The sequence below is a fragment of the Monodelphis domestica genome, chromosome 1 (genome assembly GCF_027887165.1).
Source record: "Monodelphis domestica isolate mMonDom1 chromosome 1, mMonDom1.pri, whole genome shotgun sequence".
Classification (NCBI taxonomy): domain Eukaryota; kingdom Metazoa; phylum Chordata; class Mammalia; order Didelphimorphia; family Didelphidae; genus Monodelphis; species Monodelphis domestica.
Window position 1 is genome coordinate 183,461,861 of NC_077227.1, and position 20,169 is coordinate 183,482,029.

General features: G+C 35.6%; 1 protein-coding gene across 4 annotated transcripts in view; it reads right to left on the minus strand.

The window, feature by feature from the left end:
* FBN1 (fibrillin 1) overlaps window positions 1-20,169 on the minus strand; it is a 319,830-nt gene that overhangs the window by 133,152 nt on the left and 166,509 nt on the right. For all 4 annotated transcript variants that reach the window (XM_056810161.1, XM_056810160.1, XM_056810162.1 and 1 more), the window contains exons 9-13: window positions 19,987-20,112; window positions 15,825-15,983; window positions 6,372-6,551; window positions 5,659-5,799; window positions 1,606-1,725 (exon numbers count right to left, since the gene is read on the minus strand). In XM_056810161.1, the coding sequence (XP_056666139.1) occupies window positions 1,606-1,725; window positions 5,659-5,799; window positions 6,372-6,551; window positions 15,825-15,983; window positions 19,987-20,112 (726 nt within the window). The remainder of the gene's footprint in view (window positions 1-1,605; window positions 1,726-5,658; window positions 5,800-6,371; window positions 6,552-15,824; window positions 15,984-19,986; window positions 20,113-20,169) is intronic.

A 20,169-nucleotide genomic window follows, 5' to 3' on the forward strand; every position in this document is an offset into this window, starting at 1 on the left:
CTGGTCTCTATATTTTTAATTTATGGTTCTTTTTTCAGGAGTTCTTTCCTTCTTTCCAAAGCATAACTTGCTACATAATTTAAAAAGTAGTAATGGCTACAAATGGTGAACCATTCTTTCTTCAAAGGTTCCCAATTCTCTACATATTCTAAGTTTGAAAGAAGATGATAATGTTGGCATTTTACTTCCAAACTAGTCTTCTATTTTCTTCTAATCCTTTTTTCTCTAATTTCTTCAGAATTATATTCTTTGTACCTTTGGCTTATTCTTTCTTATAGAGACTTTTTTTTCTATCCTTTCCTTGTCTGTCCCCATTCCTCATACAGAATGGGCCCCTGGCTTTCTTTCTTTGGCATCTTTATTTATACTAAGTAGTGGCAGCCAGATGGCAATAACAGTACTTTGTAATATGAAAAACTTGATTCAAACATAGGTTCTTCAATTATGAATTTCTGTAAGAACCATTCATCTCCTTTTTTGATGAACTCCTCTATCCTCTGTCCCTTTTCTTTAGTCTCAAAGTATATACCAGTGTCCTTATAAGGGGAAAGAAGCGTTCACAGCATTTCCCATCACAACCACCTGGGCTAATTTTCTTCTTCATCTCTAAATATATTATTTTCAATTAGCTACCTAAATTACTTCACTACTGCATAACTTTATCTTTATATCTTATTTCTAAAATTTCATAAAATCCTTCTGCTTATTTCATCACATTTGCTAAAATAAGTTCAAAGTTCTTCCTTTCTACCGTTAACACTTTGAATATTTGTTTAATCTACTTGTTCACTTTTCTCTATCCTGATAATAAAAAAGCTATATTAATGATTATTTTCCTATTATTGAATATTTAAAGCCCTCCCTGACTCCCTACTAATGCATGATTCTGAATTTAACTTGCCCTTCAAAGTTGTTCTATACTCTTATATTTCTGTCTACATCCTTTCTGTCCTCTCCTTTTCACCCTTTAAGACTTCCTCTATAGTTTTGGATTTCCCCTCTCTGCTTCTTTCATCTAAATAGCTAGGTGTTCATTCATTCTACTACTCACATCAGATTTAGCATGGAATGAAAATACTTGTTCCTTTTTAACTAATTTAAACTTTGTTCCATTTTCTAACCTTTCCCACTCCTTAATGCCAATATTTGGTTTTTCAACATCAACTATTTTCTTTAAGATGCTTTCTAAGGCTTGGAAATGACCAAATAAAATATATTTAAAAAAAAAAAAAAAGATGCTTTCTAAGGATGACTGAATAAAAACCTGAATCCTTAATAAATATTCAAATTTAGGAAGGTCTAATTAGCTTTTTCCATATCCAATCCCTAATTCAGAAGTTGATTATAGGCAATAGTAATTTAGAATTTAAAAAGTAAAGAATGTGAAGTCTTCCCTTAGAAGAAGAAACTTATCTTCCAAACACTTTGAAAGGCCTTTAAACTATTAACAATGCCCCTGAAAGAGGAAATGCTTGAAATAATGGCTATGTTCTAGATAGGATGACTAGCCTTTACCTAAGAGGGTTATTTAAAAACCAAATATTGGAGGTAAGGAGTGGGAAGCACCCTAAATCTGAGCTTGTAGGCATGAAACACTGTATTTACCTCGACATTCAGTCCTTGTCAATGTGCTCTGATAGCCAACTCGACACTGGCATATGTAGGATCCAGGAGTATTAACACACTCTCCACCTACACAAGGATTTTTCTCACACTCATCAACATCTGTGAAATACAAACGGTAAATTATTATAGGAAATTAGATGACAGCAACACAACTGCAAGAATTTCTTTTTGTTTGTTTGTTTTTTTGAGGTTGAATCTCCCTATCTTGCCAAGGCTAGAAGCTCAGTGATCACTCGCAGACCTGACTCCAATACTGATCTGGATGTTTTGCTCGATTTTTTTCAGCTGGACTAGTTTTCCCCTCCTCAGGCAACCTAGTGACCCTCCATTCCCAGGAGTTTATGCCTTACATATGGATACTCACCAAGTATTAGCCCTACTGCAGCTCAGAACTACTAACCTCATATCTCAGCCTCCTCAGGATCAATGATTACAAGGATGCATCACTATATCCAGGAGCAAAAATTTTACAGTTTTTTTCCCCAAAATGTTAAATGTCTTATTTTAAATATTTTAACAATCTGTTATTTGATTGGTATGAAAGTCCCTTAAGTAATACAGGTCACAGCTCTTCTATATCAGTGAATCAGCATTTGTTAAGCTCCGAAGAAGTAGCCCAGGCACTGCAGCAGGGATAGAGATGGACCTATGATTTCATTGATATAAGAAACTCCCTCTAACCAATGCACATTTGCAGTTTCTTTTTAACTTATGGTCCTACAGAGGTTAAGAAATTTGTCTGGGATCATGAAGTCAGTAAGTGGCTTGGAAGGGCATGAATCCAGATCTTGCTGGCACTGATATCAGATCTCTATCCACTATATAATAGCTTCCTCTGACTTCCACCTACTGTGGTAATTCAGGAGGCACTAGGGGTACAACTGCAAAAATGAGTTTCTCTGTTCTTTAGGATGTCTTCAGGCATTGCTATGGCTCAACAATTCAATTCCTTGGGGATGATCTTGAGAGAAGTATCTGAAAATTATGAGACCATGAACAGACATATAGCCCACTTTTGGGCCCATACTTGGAGTCCTTCTAGGTTATCAGACCTGGTAAAGATGATCTTTTTCAAGGAAAGGCTGAAAAATAATTGCTATTCCATGATGATGTATCCTTTGGTTTGATTTGTATCTCTGGAGTTTAGCACAGTGTCAGGCACATATTAAGGGCTTAAGAAATGCTTGTTGAATATAATTTATCACTTGTTTGTTTGAGTATATGATTTGGGGTTTTGGTTTTATAAGATTATTTGCTTGCAGAAATGAATAATGTGGAAATAAGTTTTGCATGATAATACATGTATAACCCAGATTGAATTGCTTGTCAGTTCTGGAGGGAGGAGTGAAGAAGGGAGGGAGATGACATAAATCATATAACTTTGGAAAACTTGTGTGGAAATTCATTATTAAAATAAAGATAAAAAAGAAATGCTAGTTGACTTGACACAAGGCATCAGAGTTGGACTTTACTAAAAGAAAAAAAAAACACATGAAGAAAAAAAGACTATAAAGCATCCAATATCTTTTTTAATGGCTTCTCTCTCACTTTGTACATGAATGGCACCCTACCCAGGTGAACAGATTTATTTGTGCAGATAGATGACCTCTTCCTACAATTATTTTTTGAGAATAACAAGTGTAGCCCAACTATCAGGGAAATTAGATGTTTTTTTGGTATTGGATTTAAACTAGATGCTGACTGTCCCAAGTCCCACTGATCAATGTGACTTGATTAGGTTAGCATCTAGTTTAAATCCAATACTATTTCCTCTCATTTTTTAAGTATCCAGAGAATTAGAATATTAGTTATCCTTGTAACCTTGAGTTCTATAAATAATATTAGCAAGGCTATAGAGGTCATTTTTAAAGAAACGGCTTTATCTACAGTGCAGTTTATACCCCCAATAAATGCCTACCACAAATCTTAGTGTCCCATTAACCTAGAATCTTAGCCCTGTTAGAATGTTAGGACTAGATAAAATAAAATACAAGTAAAGCTCCTTACAAATTTCAAAGCATCCCATAAATATTAGTTTTATTGTTGCTAGTTCTCAAAGTCTAAATTCCTCATTTTTCAAATGATTAGATTGAGACTCAGATAAGTTAAAAAATTGCCCAAAGGTCTCATTGCTAGTTACTCATTGAATTAAAATTAGAACTTGGGTTCTTCTTGCTTCCTGTCCAATGCTCTTTTCACCAGAGGTGAAGGGGATGGACAGATCACAAAGGGGAAAAAAATGTATATATATGTTTTTTTTCCTTTTTTTCCAATCTAAGCCATTGATATGGAAATAGAATAGATAAGCCTGCCTGGAAGGAGGAAGATGGCTAGCCATCTAGGTGGCTCAGTACCAAAAAATACTTCAGTCAGAAAGACCTAAGTTCAAAACCTGCTTTAGATACTTAACTCCCCTTTTGGCCTCAATATCTTCCTGTGGAAAGGATAGAGAGCCGCAGGGGTTGACTGGACCAAATATTTCAAGATTTCTATGGTTCTGTACTAGATTTTAAGGACCTCCCTTTCAGAATCCCTAACTGATCTGGCCTCATTTGTATAAACTCCTGGAAAGCAGGGACTATTTTTTAGTTGTTTTTTTTGTTGTTGTTTGTTTGTTTGTTTTGCTTTGTTTGGTTTGTTTTGGTCTTTGTGTTCACAAACCTAGTACAATGTCTGGCACAGGATATGGGATAAAGATGAGAAATGAGGAAATGGTAGAGGGAATTCTCAGGTCAGGAAATTCTTCCTACCAGTTCAAGTCATCACTTTCTCAGCAACTTACAGAATTGCACAGATCACTGAGAGGGAAAGTGACTTGCCCAGTTGTGTCTGGCTGCCAGGATTTGTCAAGACATGGGACTTGACCCCAGGTCTTCTTATTCTGAGGTTAGCTCTTTATCCACTTCATTGTGTATGCAAAATAAATGTATTTTAGCTTGAATTTATTGAATTATATTCAACCCAATGGAAGAATTATTTTCCTACACTTGTCAATTATAACAGCCCAATATTAAAGAGATCTTAAGACCTGCAACTAAGAGGGACCCTGGGAGTTGTGGGGGAGGTGTAATAAAGATGATTCAGACAAAGGAATGTTAATAGGGAAAAATTGGCTACCTTAGAGTAGCATAAACTAATAGACTAGATGTGCGATAAATAGGATAAGCACTAGGAACATGTAAATATTCTCCATCAAAAACAAAAGCAGTGCAGAGATTTTTGAAAAAGAAAGAAGTTGTAACAAAAATATCTTGTGTGTGTTGCAATCTGATAAACTAAGGGAACCAGATGTCCTGAACCAAGTGGGCTAGTCCCAATTCTGGATTATCCATTCTGTAGGACAGTCCACAATATGCCCTCATTGAGATATCTGATCATATTATCCCTCCTAGCCTCTAATTCAATTTAATTTATTTTATATTTTTGCTACATTTTAAGTTCTGAGCTATCTCCCTCCCTCCTTGATCTCCTTGTCTATATTATCTGCCTTTACCAAGGTGTCTGGTACATCACCAGTTCTTTTTAGAATACTTGGTACTTTAAAAGAAGAGGAAAACATTGTAGCTGTGGCGTGAGGGGACTATTATGAACCTTAAAAGACTGACAAGCTAGTTCCCACCCATGCTTCTTACCCTGACAAAGTCTACAAATCTGGTGATGTAATCCAGCAGAGATGCCAAACAGGTAGCATACAACACTCTTGAGTGTGTGCTGAACCTGATTAATGTGTAATTGGGAAATATTAATAAAATAAATAAAACACAACAAAACACAGATAATATTGTGTTTTAAAATGATGTTAATATGCAGTGTGCAAGAATCTTAATATATAGATTAGTGGCCCCAATTTCTATTTGAGACTGACACTGCTAATTGCTGATCAAATAACCATACAAAAGGGGGCACAGGAGCAGGAGGAGGGAAGCCCTATTCTTCTTTGATTACCATCTCCATGAAAAAAATCAATGGTAGTCAAAGAATAGAGCCCAATATTTCCATGGCACTTAGGGAAACCCAACCCCAAACACATACCAATGCATTCTCCACGAATGTCCAGCTGAAATCCTTTATTGCATTCACAACGATAGCTTCCAGGGGTGGGAATGCAGTGCCCATTGAGGCAGAGACCTCGGTACAGCTGGCAATAATCAGTGATATTGACTGGCAACACACCTACAATAATTTTTAATGAAGGTTAGCATTTGGCAAAACAGTGCTAAATATCAATATTGCTTACTATATGTATTATAACCAACAAGAATATGTAAGTAGTTGCACGTCTGAAAAATTTACTATTTCCCATATATTAGCCACACCAGTGTATTAGATCTATGGAGAATATAAGTGGAAGGTACTTTAACGCTTCTACTCCAGCCTTCCAAAGTCATTTCTGCCTGTGAGGCACACACAGGTGGTGGAGCATCCTCTCCAATCCTTCGGATGCCATACCAAAAGTGGTAATATAGTTCTCCTTTCAAGGAGATAGAATGAGCAGGTGGTCATATCAAACTTGCCTTGTCTAGCATGTTATAAAGCCTGATTTTACACCTCTAACATGCTCCCTATATAAAATGTGTACCCTATAAATATCTTAACTCTCCATTTAACGGGTAAATTGTTAGGATTTTAGCAAGGTCATTTGCTAAACCTGAATATAAACAAATAAAAAATTAAGTAGTATGAATAGGTAATTAAGAACCCAGTAAAATATAAGAAAAACAAACAAATGCTAAATCAGTTCTTACGTGGTTCCCGAGATGGATATGGAAGTTCTGGGAGGGGTGGTCTAGGGATCGATGGATAGATAATAGGTGGCACAGGGCCACCTGGAGGAACTGGGCCACTGGGAGGGAAGATAGGAGGCAGAGGAATATCAGGCCTTCCAGGAACTATCCCAGGCAGGGTGCAAAGCCTGTGGAACTCCTCTGAAAAAAAGAATACCAAGGTTAAACTTTGTGAGGAAAAATAAACTTCTCATTATATGTTCATTATTTACAGCAAAATTTTTCTTAAAAGCTAGTTCTTTTAATTTCATTTTTTTTAATTGCTACCCACACAAAGAAACACTAATCACAAAAGAAGATTACAAACCAGAATAAGGGAGGTTTTATTGTTTTCAAGAAGCTTCCAGTTGAGTATGAAAGATAAGGCATGTGACACATACATATCTATCCTATAAAGCAGGCTACAGTTCAGTGAAGACATTATGAGAGTGCAGTGGAGGGAAATAACAGTTTTAGATAGGAAGAGAATCTGGAAGAGCCTTACTGATATGGTAGCATTTGAGCTAGAGCTTAAAGAAAAGCTGAGGAGGGGAGAAATATAGGAAGGAAAGCCATAAGAGAAGACATAGATTACAATTGTTTTCAGGGAGCAGTGAGTAGTTAAGCTTTGCTGAAGCACAAGATTCATGAAGGGGAATAGCATGAGATAAAACTGGAAAGCCAAAAGACTGGGGAAGACCTTGAATTATAAGTTAAGAATTAAATTTGTGGGTAATCAGAGGCTTTCTTATCAGGAGGGGTATAAGGGCTCTGTATTGATCAGAAAGAAGAAAGGTGAGATAAAGAAATAGTCTCATCCATCAGGATGCTATTATAGTAGCATAAGCAATAAATAATGAGGATTTGAATGATGATGATGGCAGTAGAATGGAAGAGAATGATTAAATATGAGAGATAAATATAGAGGCAGAATTAATGGGCCTTGGGGGCCTACTGGATAGGGGGAGGTCATGACAGTAGGAAAAAGAAAGAATGGCTCTAAATCCTAGGTGACCAAAAAAGGAATGGCGTAGGTCATCAACAGAAAAGTCAAACAGAATTGGTTTAAAGAATGAAAAGACATCTTGAATTTCATTTTGGATGCATATTAATGTGCCAGCAATATATGCAGGTGGAGGTCTATTCAGTAGGCTGCTTGAGATGTATATTAATATACTAGGAGAGATGACAAAGCTAATGATAGAGATTTGAAAGTCATCCTATAAAGGGGATAGTCAAAATCAAGATAATAGATTGCCAAAGGAGCATATAGAGATAACTGAGTGCAAAGGACAGTTAAGCCTTCAGACACCCTTATAAGAGAATAGGAAAAGAGTGAAGCTGGGAAAAGAGACAGAGAGAGGAAAATGAAAAGGAAACTACCGTATCCCCAAAGCTAAGGAAGGAGAGAATTCAAAGAAGGTCATGAATAATACAAATGCTTAAAAGAAGTCAAGGGTTATGAAGACTTGGGAAAGGTTAGTATATCTGGCTAATTAAGAGATCACAAGTGATCTTTGAAAAGAAAATTTTAGTCAAGTGGAGGGTTTAGGAGCTAGAGGATTAAAGAATGAGTAACAGATAAGGTAATGGAGGAAGCAAATGCAAAGTTATTTTTCTAGATGGTTCCTGAGGAAAAATAAAACAAAAGCTGCCTCCAAGGGTGAAAAAGGATGAAGAAAAGGTCTGCTTTAAGAGATGAGACTGTATAGGTAACAGTCATATAAGGGGAGACTGAAGATGCAAGAAAAAAAATGGGATAATTAACAGACCAAGGTCCTGAAAGAGGGCAAAAGAGGGGATCACAAAGATGGAAAGGAGAATTTCTTCATCAAAGACAAGAGGAAAGAAGGATGAAATGGATGAAGATACTAAAGTTCTAAGGTGATAACTGAAGGACAATCATATCAAATAGCTATTATAGTAAAATAAGACATATATCATTTTCTTAGAGTGGAAGGGTCATGACTGGGTGACTGTGGACTTTGGTCCACATATATTTCTTAGAATTATAAATAACAAAGCAAATTTCTGAGACAAATTTCCAAATAATCCAAATAAATTCTTTTTATAATCACATCCTAAAATATATGAACCATTTGCCTATACAGATCCTGGTCAAAATCCATTATAAGAATATTTAGAAATATTAGGAATAACACTGAAAAGTAAGCAAGATGAATATTTCTTTTATTTAACTGCATCACCAAGCAATTACTAATTTACATGTTTGCCACAATGTGTCTGCACTAATGTACTAGTGAATTTAATTATATTTGATTCAGATTGGATTTAGAGGTGGCACAGACACAGTAGATAGAAAGCTGACATACTGACTGTGTGCAAATCACTTAATCTCTTAGTGCTCTAGGCAATTCTCTAAGATTATAATTTTCTCAATAGGTGCCTATCTGTATTGTTAGAGCTTTCTCATCAGATCTCTATACAAAAGAAATCAAAGGGCCATTTGAGGAAAAAAAATTAGTCCAAAGCTCTACCAAGGTAAATTCTACCAGAGGTCAGCTTACCAGAGAGCTAAGAATAAACTTCTTATTTTAAATTAAAGTTATACTTTAAAATGTAAAAACTATCTTATTTTGAGGGCCATTAAAAAACGGATCTCCATTTGGTCTTTGCTGTAGTTCTCTGACCCTTGTTCTAGTCTATTGGATGGTGCTGAAGGAGAAGGGATTTCTCTGTACACTTGAGAAATGCTGGACTAGATGTTTGCTGAGATAGTTTCCAAATCTATGACTGATGTTTCCAGACTAAAATAGCCTCCCCTTCTTTTTTTAAACCTTTACCTTCTATCTAAGTCACATAGCTAGTAAGCATTTGAAGTCAAATTTAAACCCAGAATCTCGTCTTCTGGTCTGGTTCTCTATCCATTAAGATACCTAACTGCCTCCATTCTTCTCTTTTTAAAGCTGGAAGTCCAATATGCCATACTCTAAAAGAGAGGCTAATTATGATGAGGGTCTGTATTTTGACCCTCAGTTTCATACTTTGACCTTCCAGTTTCCACAAAACTTTTATGTGGACGATGATTAGTATTTGTGAACATCTTACATCTTGTTTATAAATGACTAGCTCTAGTACTTGTTGAGGGCTTAGAATCATAAAATCATTACAGTGTCAATAATGTCAGAAGGGACCTGAGACTTCCACTATCCTTTATTTTATAGATGAGGAAACTGAGATTCAGAAAATTTGAGTCACTATCTGAAGGTCACAGAGGCAATCAATCAGTGGCAAAGGGCAGATTTTAATCTAGGTCCTTTAACTTTTCTTACTGTAGCACATTCTACCTCTCATGTAGGTTACTGTTACGTGTCCAAAGAATTCAGAATTAGTGGCTTCAAAAAGACAACGTGGGAGCAGATACCTTCCTAACTTCCTCAGTAAAGATTATAACAAAGGGGACACGGAGTCTCTTCTCTCTCTGTCATCCCTGGGTAAACTTTTTTTCATCATGATGATCAAGCAGTCTGACTAATTCTGGAGTCTACTTACTGCACTTGAAGACTTTAAAAAGCATTTCTTTATGAGTTTTTCAATCTCTTGAAGGTCTTTTTTGGCTTATCTAATTTCTTGTTTGCACCTGACTTACCCCACAAGTGTACCTATTCTATTAAATCAGGCATTCTACAAATTAGCTATGCAGGGTTTTCTTTGGAGCACCTGGTCTTTTGAATCTGGCACATGTTTTTATTAGGCTTCCAAAAGGTGTTTTTAAATAGTTTCCAGGCTCCCTGTAGGTTATTCACTTTGGGTGTTTTTTTAAAAAAACGATTCCTTCTCATTTTCCCCCTAAATAATGTCCACATTTTGTCATAGTTCCCTCTCTTATAACTGAGGAACCATGTGGTGGATTTCTGTTGGTTTTTCCTCTCTTGCCAGGATTTTGTACTTAATCACACTATAATCACTACCACATAGTGGTTCACCCACAGATACTTCCTACACCAGTTCCTGTCCACTACTCAGAAACAAATCCAAACTATTTCCTTTCCTTGTGGACTCTAATTTGACTTCTTCTAAGAAACACTCATTTGTCTTATCCAAAAATCTTCGTCGTTACATCCCCATAGGGAGTCCTGCCAATTTATGGGTAGATAATTATGATGTTCTTATGCTGTCTCCCATTATTACTACCTGGCCTAATTTGGCGGCTTTTCCAATATCATTTAACATTCCCAGGCCAGCTTTATTATGCAGGTCAGATGGTCTGTAGCATGAAGCCCTATTACCACAGTTTTATATCTGGAATTTCTTCCCCTGGGTATTCTGTAGGATTTGGGGTAGCCTGGTTATGAGAATAGTAACTCATATATATATACACGTATATGTGTATGTGTGTGTACATATATATATATATATATATATATATATATATATTTGCAAAAGCTTCTTTTTCAATGAGGCACAGTGGAAAGAAAGTGTTGGATATGAGTATAAGGACCTAGATTTGAATACAAGCTCTGCTACTAAGTGATCTTAAGAAGTCACTCAAAATCTCTAAGCCCACATTTCCTCATTTGTAGAATTGAGGGGGTTTAACTAAAGGGCCTATTAAAGTCTCTTTCCACTCTAAATCTATAACATTATCAACTCTGTGAGGTATTATAATCCCAATTTTGTAAATTCTTAAACATATTCAAGGACATTACTTGCCTGTGATTAGACAGCTCAAATACACTGGAACAAGGACTTAAACCAGAGTCATGTTCTCTCCATTACAATATGGCACTGCTCATATTGTGTTTGCATTCAATTATAAACTCTCCTACCTCTGTAACATATGAACCTCAGCACCCTGTCCTATCAGTAATCCTCTTTCCAAAAAATTTCTGAAAGGACAATTCTATCACTTGATACTTTTCTCTCATTTTAAAAAATGCGTCTATCATTAAGCACTTAAGAGTAAATATGCTCTTTTTGTTGTTGTATGTCTGATATAATGAAGAAAGTACTTCATTTTGAGGTTATTTCAGGCAAGTCATTAAATTCTGCCCAAATATTCTAGCAGGATTTATGGTGTCCTGAATCACTGCTCTTCCCATTCACCAACCTAAAGACTTACTGTTGTCTCCCAACAATATTATATATCTTTTTCAAGTAAAAATTAAGACCTTTTAAATGTTTATTACACAGCCCAGTACCTTTTTTGTTGAGGTGAGGAACATACTTTCTGGAGATTTTTCCCCCTACCCCCCCCAAAGTTTTTCTAAATGCTGATCCACTGAAATCTTCTTCTACCATCATCATTATATCCAGGAATTCAAAAGTTCAGAAGGATGTGTGGCTGTTAGGATTTCAGTGGACCCAAAACTATCTGCTGCTCATGTTTCCTGATTTTTCAGACCAATTCCATTGGTTTTCTCCTTCTCAGTTATAGGCACAGCCTTAACATTTATAATTTTTCAGTTAATATTTGCAGTACTGTGAAACAGTAACTAAGCCATGTTTTGAGCATGTAGGCTTGATACTTCTGAAACAGCGATTTACCAAAGGAGAAACTCTCTAATTTTTTTCTTAAAATGTTCTTTAATATACTAAAGAATTTAATGTAATTTCTATATGTAACTAATTAACTCCTGGGCCATAATTTTAGGCAGAAAAAAATTTGGTGACACATAACATGCTAGATGTTGAAATACAGTAAATGTTTTTTTGTAACTCTTTTAATGCTCATATATAATTCTCAGCAATAAACAGAAATTTTATTGTAAAATCCATGTGCAGGTGTGCACCCTGCAATAAAGAATTATAATTTTGTAAGTAGTGCAGTTAATGGCCAGAAATAAAAATTTTATTCTGAATCAAATATAAGTATTATTTCAAATAGAGATGTATCTAACCTCAATTTCACTTGTTACATTAAAATTCCTTGGTTTAGATCCATTTTACAGAACACAAATTACATAATGGTAAGCTAAATATCATCTCCAGTATAAGGGTAAAAGAAACATTGAGAGGCTTTTATTGGTTCAACAAATATTAAGTGAGCACTTATGCTAAAAGCACTGGGCTAGGAAGTGAGGAAAAAATTTTTAAAATTGAAAAGAAGATCCTGTCTCCAAGAAGGTTATTATAGCAGGTGATATAATGGCCCTATATCAACTTTGAAGGAGGTCTCCAATGGAGGGGGTGTTTAATCAATTATTTGAATAAACGTAGAAATGGTATGAATACCAAATTTGCTACAAGGGACAGCTCCCACAGATGACAGAATCAGGATTAAAAAGAATCCTGACTTGTTAGAACATAAAGTCAAATTTAAAAGATGAAATTTAATAGATATGAATATAAAGTTTATATTTTGACTAAATATCAACCTCACAAGATTAAGATGCAGAAGACCTGGATAAAAATGGAAAATAAAAAAAATTCTAGGGACTTTCATAGATTACAAGTTCAATATAGATCAACACTATGACATGGAAGTCAAAAAAAATGAATGTCACCTAAAGTTAGATTAAGAGTCAGAGCATAAGCAGGAACTTTTATGTTGTTTAAAAGTTGTATTTTATGCTAATTAGACCATAACTAGCATATTATGCTTAATTCTAGATGCTACTTTTAGGAAGGCCATTCATAAACCAGAGAACACCCAGAGTAGTACAATCAAGATACTGAAATATCTTGATGTCTGTTGAAGGAACTGAAGACATTTGGCCTGAAAGGAAATTTTAGGGGGAACATGATAGTTGTATTCAAGCATTTGAAGAGAACATTATAGAAGTGAATAGGTTTACTCTATTTGATTTCAGAAGGAAACAAGGAACAGTGAATGGAAATTGCAAAGAAGCACACTTAGACTTAAAGGAAATTTCCTAAGAATTTAAGCAACCAAAAAAAAAACAAACAAACAAATGAACAGACTGCCTTATGAGGGGGCTTGTTCCTCTACACTGTATGTCTTCAAGCAAAGATTGGATGATAATTTGATAGGAATGTTGTAGCATGTTATTCAGATATGATTTAGACTATCGCCTATAAAATTCCTTCCAAACACTGAGATTCTGACATTACCACAGGCAGCCTTGTTCCATGACAGGGCAAAATGAGATACATGCCATAAAAGTGGTACAGAGAACTTTAGAAATTCAGAAGGGAACATTTCTAGTTTCAATAATCAAGATATATTTCATGAATGAGATGGCTTCTGAACTAGACCTTAAAGGATGAGTTGGATTCCAATAGTTGGAAACTGGAGAGGGATAGTATGCCAGACAGAGGGAAAAGCATGAAGACAGGAGTAAAGACCCTAATAAAAATGTAAGTTCTTAAGAGTTAGAATTGTTTCATTCTTTATATTTGTGTCTTCAGGGCACAGCATATTGCCAAGCATATAGTAAGCACTTTTTGTTAAATTTCTAGGTTTAGAAAAACAAATTAATACCAGGTTAAAAAGGACCTTGAATGCCAAGCCAAGGAGCTGGGTCTCTATTAGAGGAATTCAAAGGAAGGAAAATTGTGATTAGAGCTGTACTAGGAAAATTAACCTATGAATAGGGTGTAGATCAGACTTGAGGAAGAAAAGACAGGAAGGTAGGGAGACCAAATTGAAGGTAGTTAAGAGTTTAGGCAGGAGGTAATAGGTTCTGCCATAGGGTGGAAAGTAAAATAAGAACAGAAAGATGAATGTAAGTGATACTGCAAAGGTAGAAATAAAAAGATTAGACCAAATAGAATGTGGTCAAGGGAAAGTTTGGGAGCAGCTAAGTGGCTCAGTGTATAGATCTCCAAGACCAGAGTTCAAATATGGCCTTAGATACTTATCTGGGTGTGCCTGTTGAAGACACAATTGTCTAGCTCTTACTGGTTTTCTGCCTTGGAACCAATACTCAGTATTGATTCTAAGACAGAACATAAGGGTTTGCAGAGAGAGGGGGGGGGGGAAGAGAGAGAGACAGAGAGACAGAGAGAGAGACAGAGAGAGAGAGAGAGGAGTAGTTTTTAAGGATGACTGACATTTCAAATCTAGATATGAGAAAATAATAGTGGCATCATTAAAAAAAGGCTTGCTTAAATGGTAAGATCTTGGGTTTAGTTTTGGAAACACATTGACTCTGAGGTGCCAGCTAACCACTAGATGAGGGTGTCTAATAGGATTTTGGAAATGCAGATATATGGAGAAACTGTAAGCTACTTTATAGTAGTGAAAGAAAGGAGCAAGAACAGATAAAGTGGATGGAGGTGCTGGCTCAGTGTTGCAGATTAGCATGGTTGAAAGAATTAAAGGATTAAGGGGGATTGGAATTTCATGTAGCAAAAGCAACAACAATGGACCAGACATGGCAATGGGGGCAATGGGATAGCTAAACTAATCTCCCTTTTTTCTGTCTGTGAATCAGGTGAGCAGAAGGTAGGCAGCATCTACAACTAGAGGAAAATAAGAGGAACAGTTTCATTGAGAAAAAGCTACATCTCAATCAAGTCTAAGAGGTAGAAAAAATTATCATTTTAAAAAGTTTGATATAGGAGAATTTGGCTGAGAAAAATGGCAGGTTTGAGTGGGTGTTGGGGAAGGGGTTAGACTGTGATGAATAGAACATATTCATCATAGAAGAGAAATTAAGCCAATGTTGAAACACTGTAGCCAGAACACTGGTAGGGTATAATGTCTCCCAAGTAGCACACATACTTTCCTCTTGCCTTTGAGTATGCTTACCCTCAGACCAAGCATATTGGCACATGACAAAATTATCCTACTTTCAAAGATCTACAGAAAAAAAGTTTCAATGTACTTCCCTAGTAACCTGTTTTTATATACACCAGTTTTATCTTTTAATAATTCCTTTTGCCAAACTTAGGCCCAATTTGATTTGTTCTTTTCTCACCCCAAATGAAAAATAACTAGTAATCTACCTCTGTAAGATGCTCTTTAAGATAATCTTTATGATCAGTATTAAAGTATCTTTTTCTATTTAAAGTTAAATAACCCATATACATTTATTCTTTCTTCATTTGGTCTTATTTACAAATATTCACCTTTTAAAATGTTCTTCTCTGAACTTCTTCCAATTTCTTGAATTCTCTCAGAGACCCAAACTGTACTCTAGTAAAAAGCCTGCACAGTACTGAATAAAAGGGAGGAGGATAGTTCCCTTTCTCTATATAAGTGTCACTTATTACTCAAATATTCCTAAGAGGTTCCACCAATCCTGACTTTTTGAAAATTTGTGGGAGAAAGAAAAGCCAATAAAAAAACATGAAAGTTTGAATGTCCTCAAAAGGATGATCCTCATAGTCCCGTACCCTGGTTGATGACTTGAAAAGTAATTAACAACAAAACCCTTCTCTTTAAGGCTGAAGTAGTTTTCCCTGTATTTCAGCAGAAATTAGGACAGATATTTTATTTCCTTGCCATTCTAGATTTTACTTACTTTTTTGTAAGGACTTAGAACAGACAACCAGATCAAACCCTACCTGTAGCCCGGATGGGGCACATCTCTGGGGCCATGGCAGGCCCTGCAGCCCAGCAGCGGCCTATTTCACAGCAGCACTGGATCTTGGTGAGCTGCTGGGGTAGCTGGTTATTGCAGCGTCCATTGGTCAGAGATGCATAACAGAATCCTTGGCGAACATCTGTGAGGGCAGAAAAGCGCACATGGATCATTCACATGAAATATGGAGAAGCACCACCCACAAAGGGACAGGGTTCACGAGGTCTACTCAGGCAACTTAGGCAAAAAGGTGCAAGCTCCAGCTGCTCATGGTTCTTGCTTTGCCCTCTGTGCAACCGTCAAATAACATACTCCTCCACTTCCCTTTCCTCCAAGTCCTGAAGCAATTAGGGATGTTACTAGCAGGAATAATAAAATCCATTAGTATTCCTAATATTCCAAGGCACAAATTGTATTGTTCAATGGTTTTTTAGTACTATATGACTCTTCCTGATCCCATTTCAGGTTTTCTTCGCAAAAATCTTGGAATAGCTTGCCATTTCCCTCTCTAGCTAAAGTTAACGGACTTGCTCCCAGTCACAAAGCTAGTGTCTCAGGCCAAATTTGAATTCAGGTCCTCCTGACTTCCAGGGCCAGTATTCTATCCCTTCTGCCATCTAGCTGCCCTAAAAAAGAAGATGGAGGGTTAATAACTATTTAATGAATTGAAATGAATAATGTAATGTCTTAGAATCAAATTATTTAATTCTAGTAACTTTACATAAGTAGTTTACACAAGATATAAGACCCATTTTTTAAAACAATCTGCTATGATAAAACATTTTGTAAGTCTTCCCTCCCTTCCTCCCCATGGTTAACATTGAATCACATTAAAGTGTATGGGTAATCAGGGGATGGGGGAGAAGATAAATTTTTATTAAAGTGTCTATAATAAAAAACTAAAAAGTTTCTATACTGTGTGATGCTGAGCAAGTCACTTAATCCCCATTGCCTAGAACTTATCTTCTGCTTTCAAGTCAACACATGGTATTGATTTTAAGGCAGAAACTAAGGATTTTTTTAAGTTTCCAACTAAGTTAAATGTTTATTTACCAATATTTCTTAAAATATACTTTAAAACAACCTGCAAAGTTAGACATTTGGTAATTCTTTTCAATCCCCTGAGGTTAACATTCAGCCAGATGAAAGGGTAAGCAGTGAATTGGAGAGAAGGTTAGTTATTTAAAAAAAAAAAGTCTACACCTAAATTAAATGTTTATTTATCAATATTCCTTTGTCCTACTGATTTACCATATAGGGCACTTTAAAAGGAATGAATTCTTTTACCTATTAGACTATTCAGGATTCCAAATACTCATATAGAATATAAAAAATTTTGGAGAATTGTTTCTTGCCAAGAAAGTTATCTGTTCAAAGCAACACAGGAAGATACATTCCTATATACTCGTTTTATTGGGTTACATCATGTTTAAGGTCATGACAACATGACACAGTACAATATAAGTCAATGCTGCCAGAAAAATAGCACATGGCAAAGTAGAAATGTGTTGCTCTCATAGATGCTGGGTGATATATTGCTATGATAAACATGAGGTAGATAACCATCCTCTGCTATCTCTCTACCCACCTCTCAGATGTCTACAAGGATGCTTTACTTGAAGTAAAATACACTTCCCTAAAAAGTTGAAGATATATTCATTTTTTATAAAATCAGTAGTATTTTAAATGCTATGAAATGATCTTATTAGCTAAAAGAATCCAGAGTAAATTCCTTTACTGAGTGAAGTCTACTTCTTCATAGTGAATAATTTATATCCTATCTTTATTTTTCCATAATTGAAAAATATTGTTTGCTTAAAAAGGGTGAAATTTTTATTTATTTTAGCCTATATCACTACATAAGTACATAAAACATACCAAAAATCAAGCTTTCCAAACAAGATAATATCTAATAAATCAATAGGGAGGTTTTTTTTGAGGTGTTAATGGTCACTGCATGGAGGAAAGGTTACATGTTCAAGGCTCCCAGGTGCTAAGAATTGCCAGCCAAAAGGGGGAAAAGCCCAAAGTTTCCTATTAGGAATGTTAAGAAATGAAAGGAAAATGAAGCTTTCACATGCTCTTAGCCTTAAGAAGTAAAAAAAAAATGCCTCTTGCACATTATTCAGCAAGATAAAGACATTGTGATATGTACTTTGAAACTAGGAAAATATTAGAGAAGTAAAATGGGAATCCTTGGAAATCTAGAATTTTATTTCTTATGCATATAAATGTGGAAAAACTTTATGGGTGTATTTTCTAACAAGGGAGTCAGCAAGGGATGCAGTGAATGATGACCATAACCAACATGGCTAAAACTTGACCAGAAATTGTTTATACTACATCATCTTCCAATTCATCTACTAAGAAGAAACAAAGCTAATTTAGAGACACTTAAATCACAAACATCAAGAAGAAGTCTAAAAAGCAATAAACAAACCATAAAACAAATTTATGAGCTAGTTTTGAAGGGCAAAAAAATTATTTCCAAAAAATATTTTTTAAACCACTGACAAGTATAAATTGCTTTCTAAAATTTTTTCTGTGGTTCAAGTTCCTGTACCACTGGTAAGAGTGAACTCACAACCAAAGGGCAGAGGAAGTTTAATGTAGCTAGTTCCAGGATGAAAGGATTCAATGGAACTGGAAACAGTGTTAGCTTTGTGGAGCAGAGGACAGTACCTCTTCATAAAGAGGATTGAGAAACAGTATCTGTAGAACCTTAAAACCATATAATGCTTGATGTTCAGTATTCAGAAAATGTTTTGGGCCTATATCAAAAGGTACTGTGAGTGGAGAGAGATATTCAAACCTAGTATGATGTCCCAGGTGCAAATGAGTTTGGTGGTCACAACCTAATGTAAACACTTGATCATATTATGAAATATGTACATATAATTTACAGTGTGGTCTACTTTCAGGCTACAAATAGAATTTCAGGCTAAGGCTGCAACATGCTAAATTCTATCAACTGGCCAATATCACTTATGTTTGGAAAACGGAGATTTGTGTCTGTGCTGACATGCCTGTTTTTAGCCTTATGGCTCACTTATTAAATTTAGAGCACAGAGACTTGAATCAAAATTTTGCAACTGAAAGTTGGCAGGGCAATAAATCATGATTGTATATATAAGCAGTCTCAGACTTGAAACATCTGACTTATAAATGACCAACACTTACAAACAATAATATGCTCACTTACTCCCATGAATAGTTGTAGAAATTGCTGAAAAAGTTAGGATTTGGGGAGACTCTGTGGTTTCTTAAGTAGGAGAAGGTATAATAACCAGCAATAAAGTAAGGCTGCTAGACAGAGGGGAAAACTCCCAGACACAACTGACTTGCCTATGTAATCTTCCTGACACACTAAAAAAAAAATTTCTCCCCTTGCAGTCTAAAAATTTTTAGTTCATTTTGTTACACTGCCTCAAATTCTGCTAATTAGGAGATGTATGCAGGTAAACAAAAGCATACAATATTAAAGTCACTGACTACCAAGAGGAGTTTATAACAGAGAGATAAAATATTTAGACATTAAAGTTAATTTTAATAAAAAGCATTCTAAGATATGATAGAGATGGTATAATACAATAGTAGTATGGAATAGCAGCACACAAAGATTCAAGAGAGGGGAAAGTTCAGCTGCCAGTGGTATGAACAGGGAAAGTTTGATAGGAAAAAAAGGAGGGAGAATAAAATCTGAGTTTTCGAGAGTATATTGCTACTAAGTGCGTGTTCCAAGTGGAAGTCCCTGTTAGGAAGTAGTAAAAGTCAGATTGTTGAAATCCTTAAGACTGAGAGCTTAGATGCATGGGAGGATTGATTCATATCCTCAAAATATTCCTAGAGTTATCTGTGTAACTGGTCATAATCCATTACTCTGACCTATTTGAGTTATGGTTAATTCAGCAACTAACTACTGGGTCATATATCAGACTGTAGACTGATTAAAGAAGGCACCCATACAGTAACCTTTGTGCAAGACTAAGGTTCTGCCTTGGTAGTAAAGATTATAGTACTAATATATATTCTATTGAGAAAACTTGCTCAGAAAAAATGTTCAATATGGAAGTAACTATTATCTACTTAGAAAATTTTCATAACAGAGTTTCATCAACAGTGTATCTCATTTTCATTTCACTTACCTATGCATCTGGTTCCATCAGGAGAGGTATAGAATCCTGGGGGACATTTGCAAAAGTAACTGCTGACAGTGTTTGAACATTCACCCCCATCACAGACTCCAGGAATAGTGGCACACTCGTCAATATCTGTAATATAAAAAGGAAACATTCTAGCAAACATCAGTCTGTTATAAAAATGGCTTA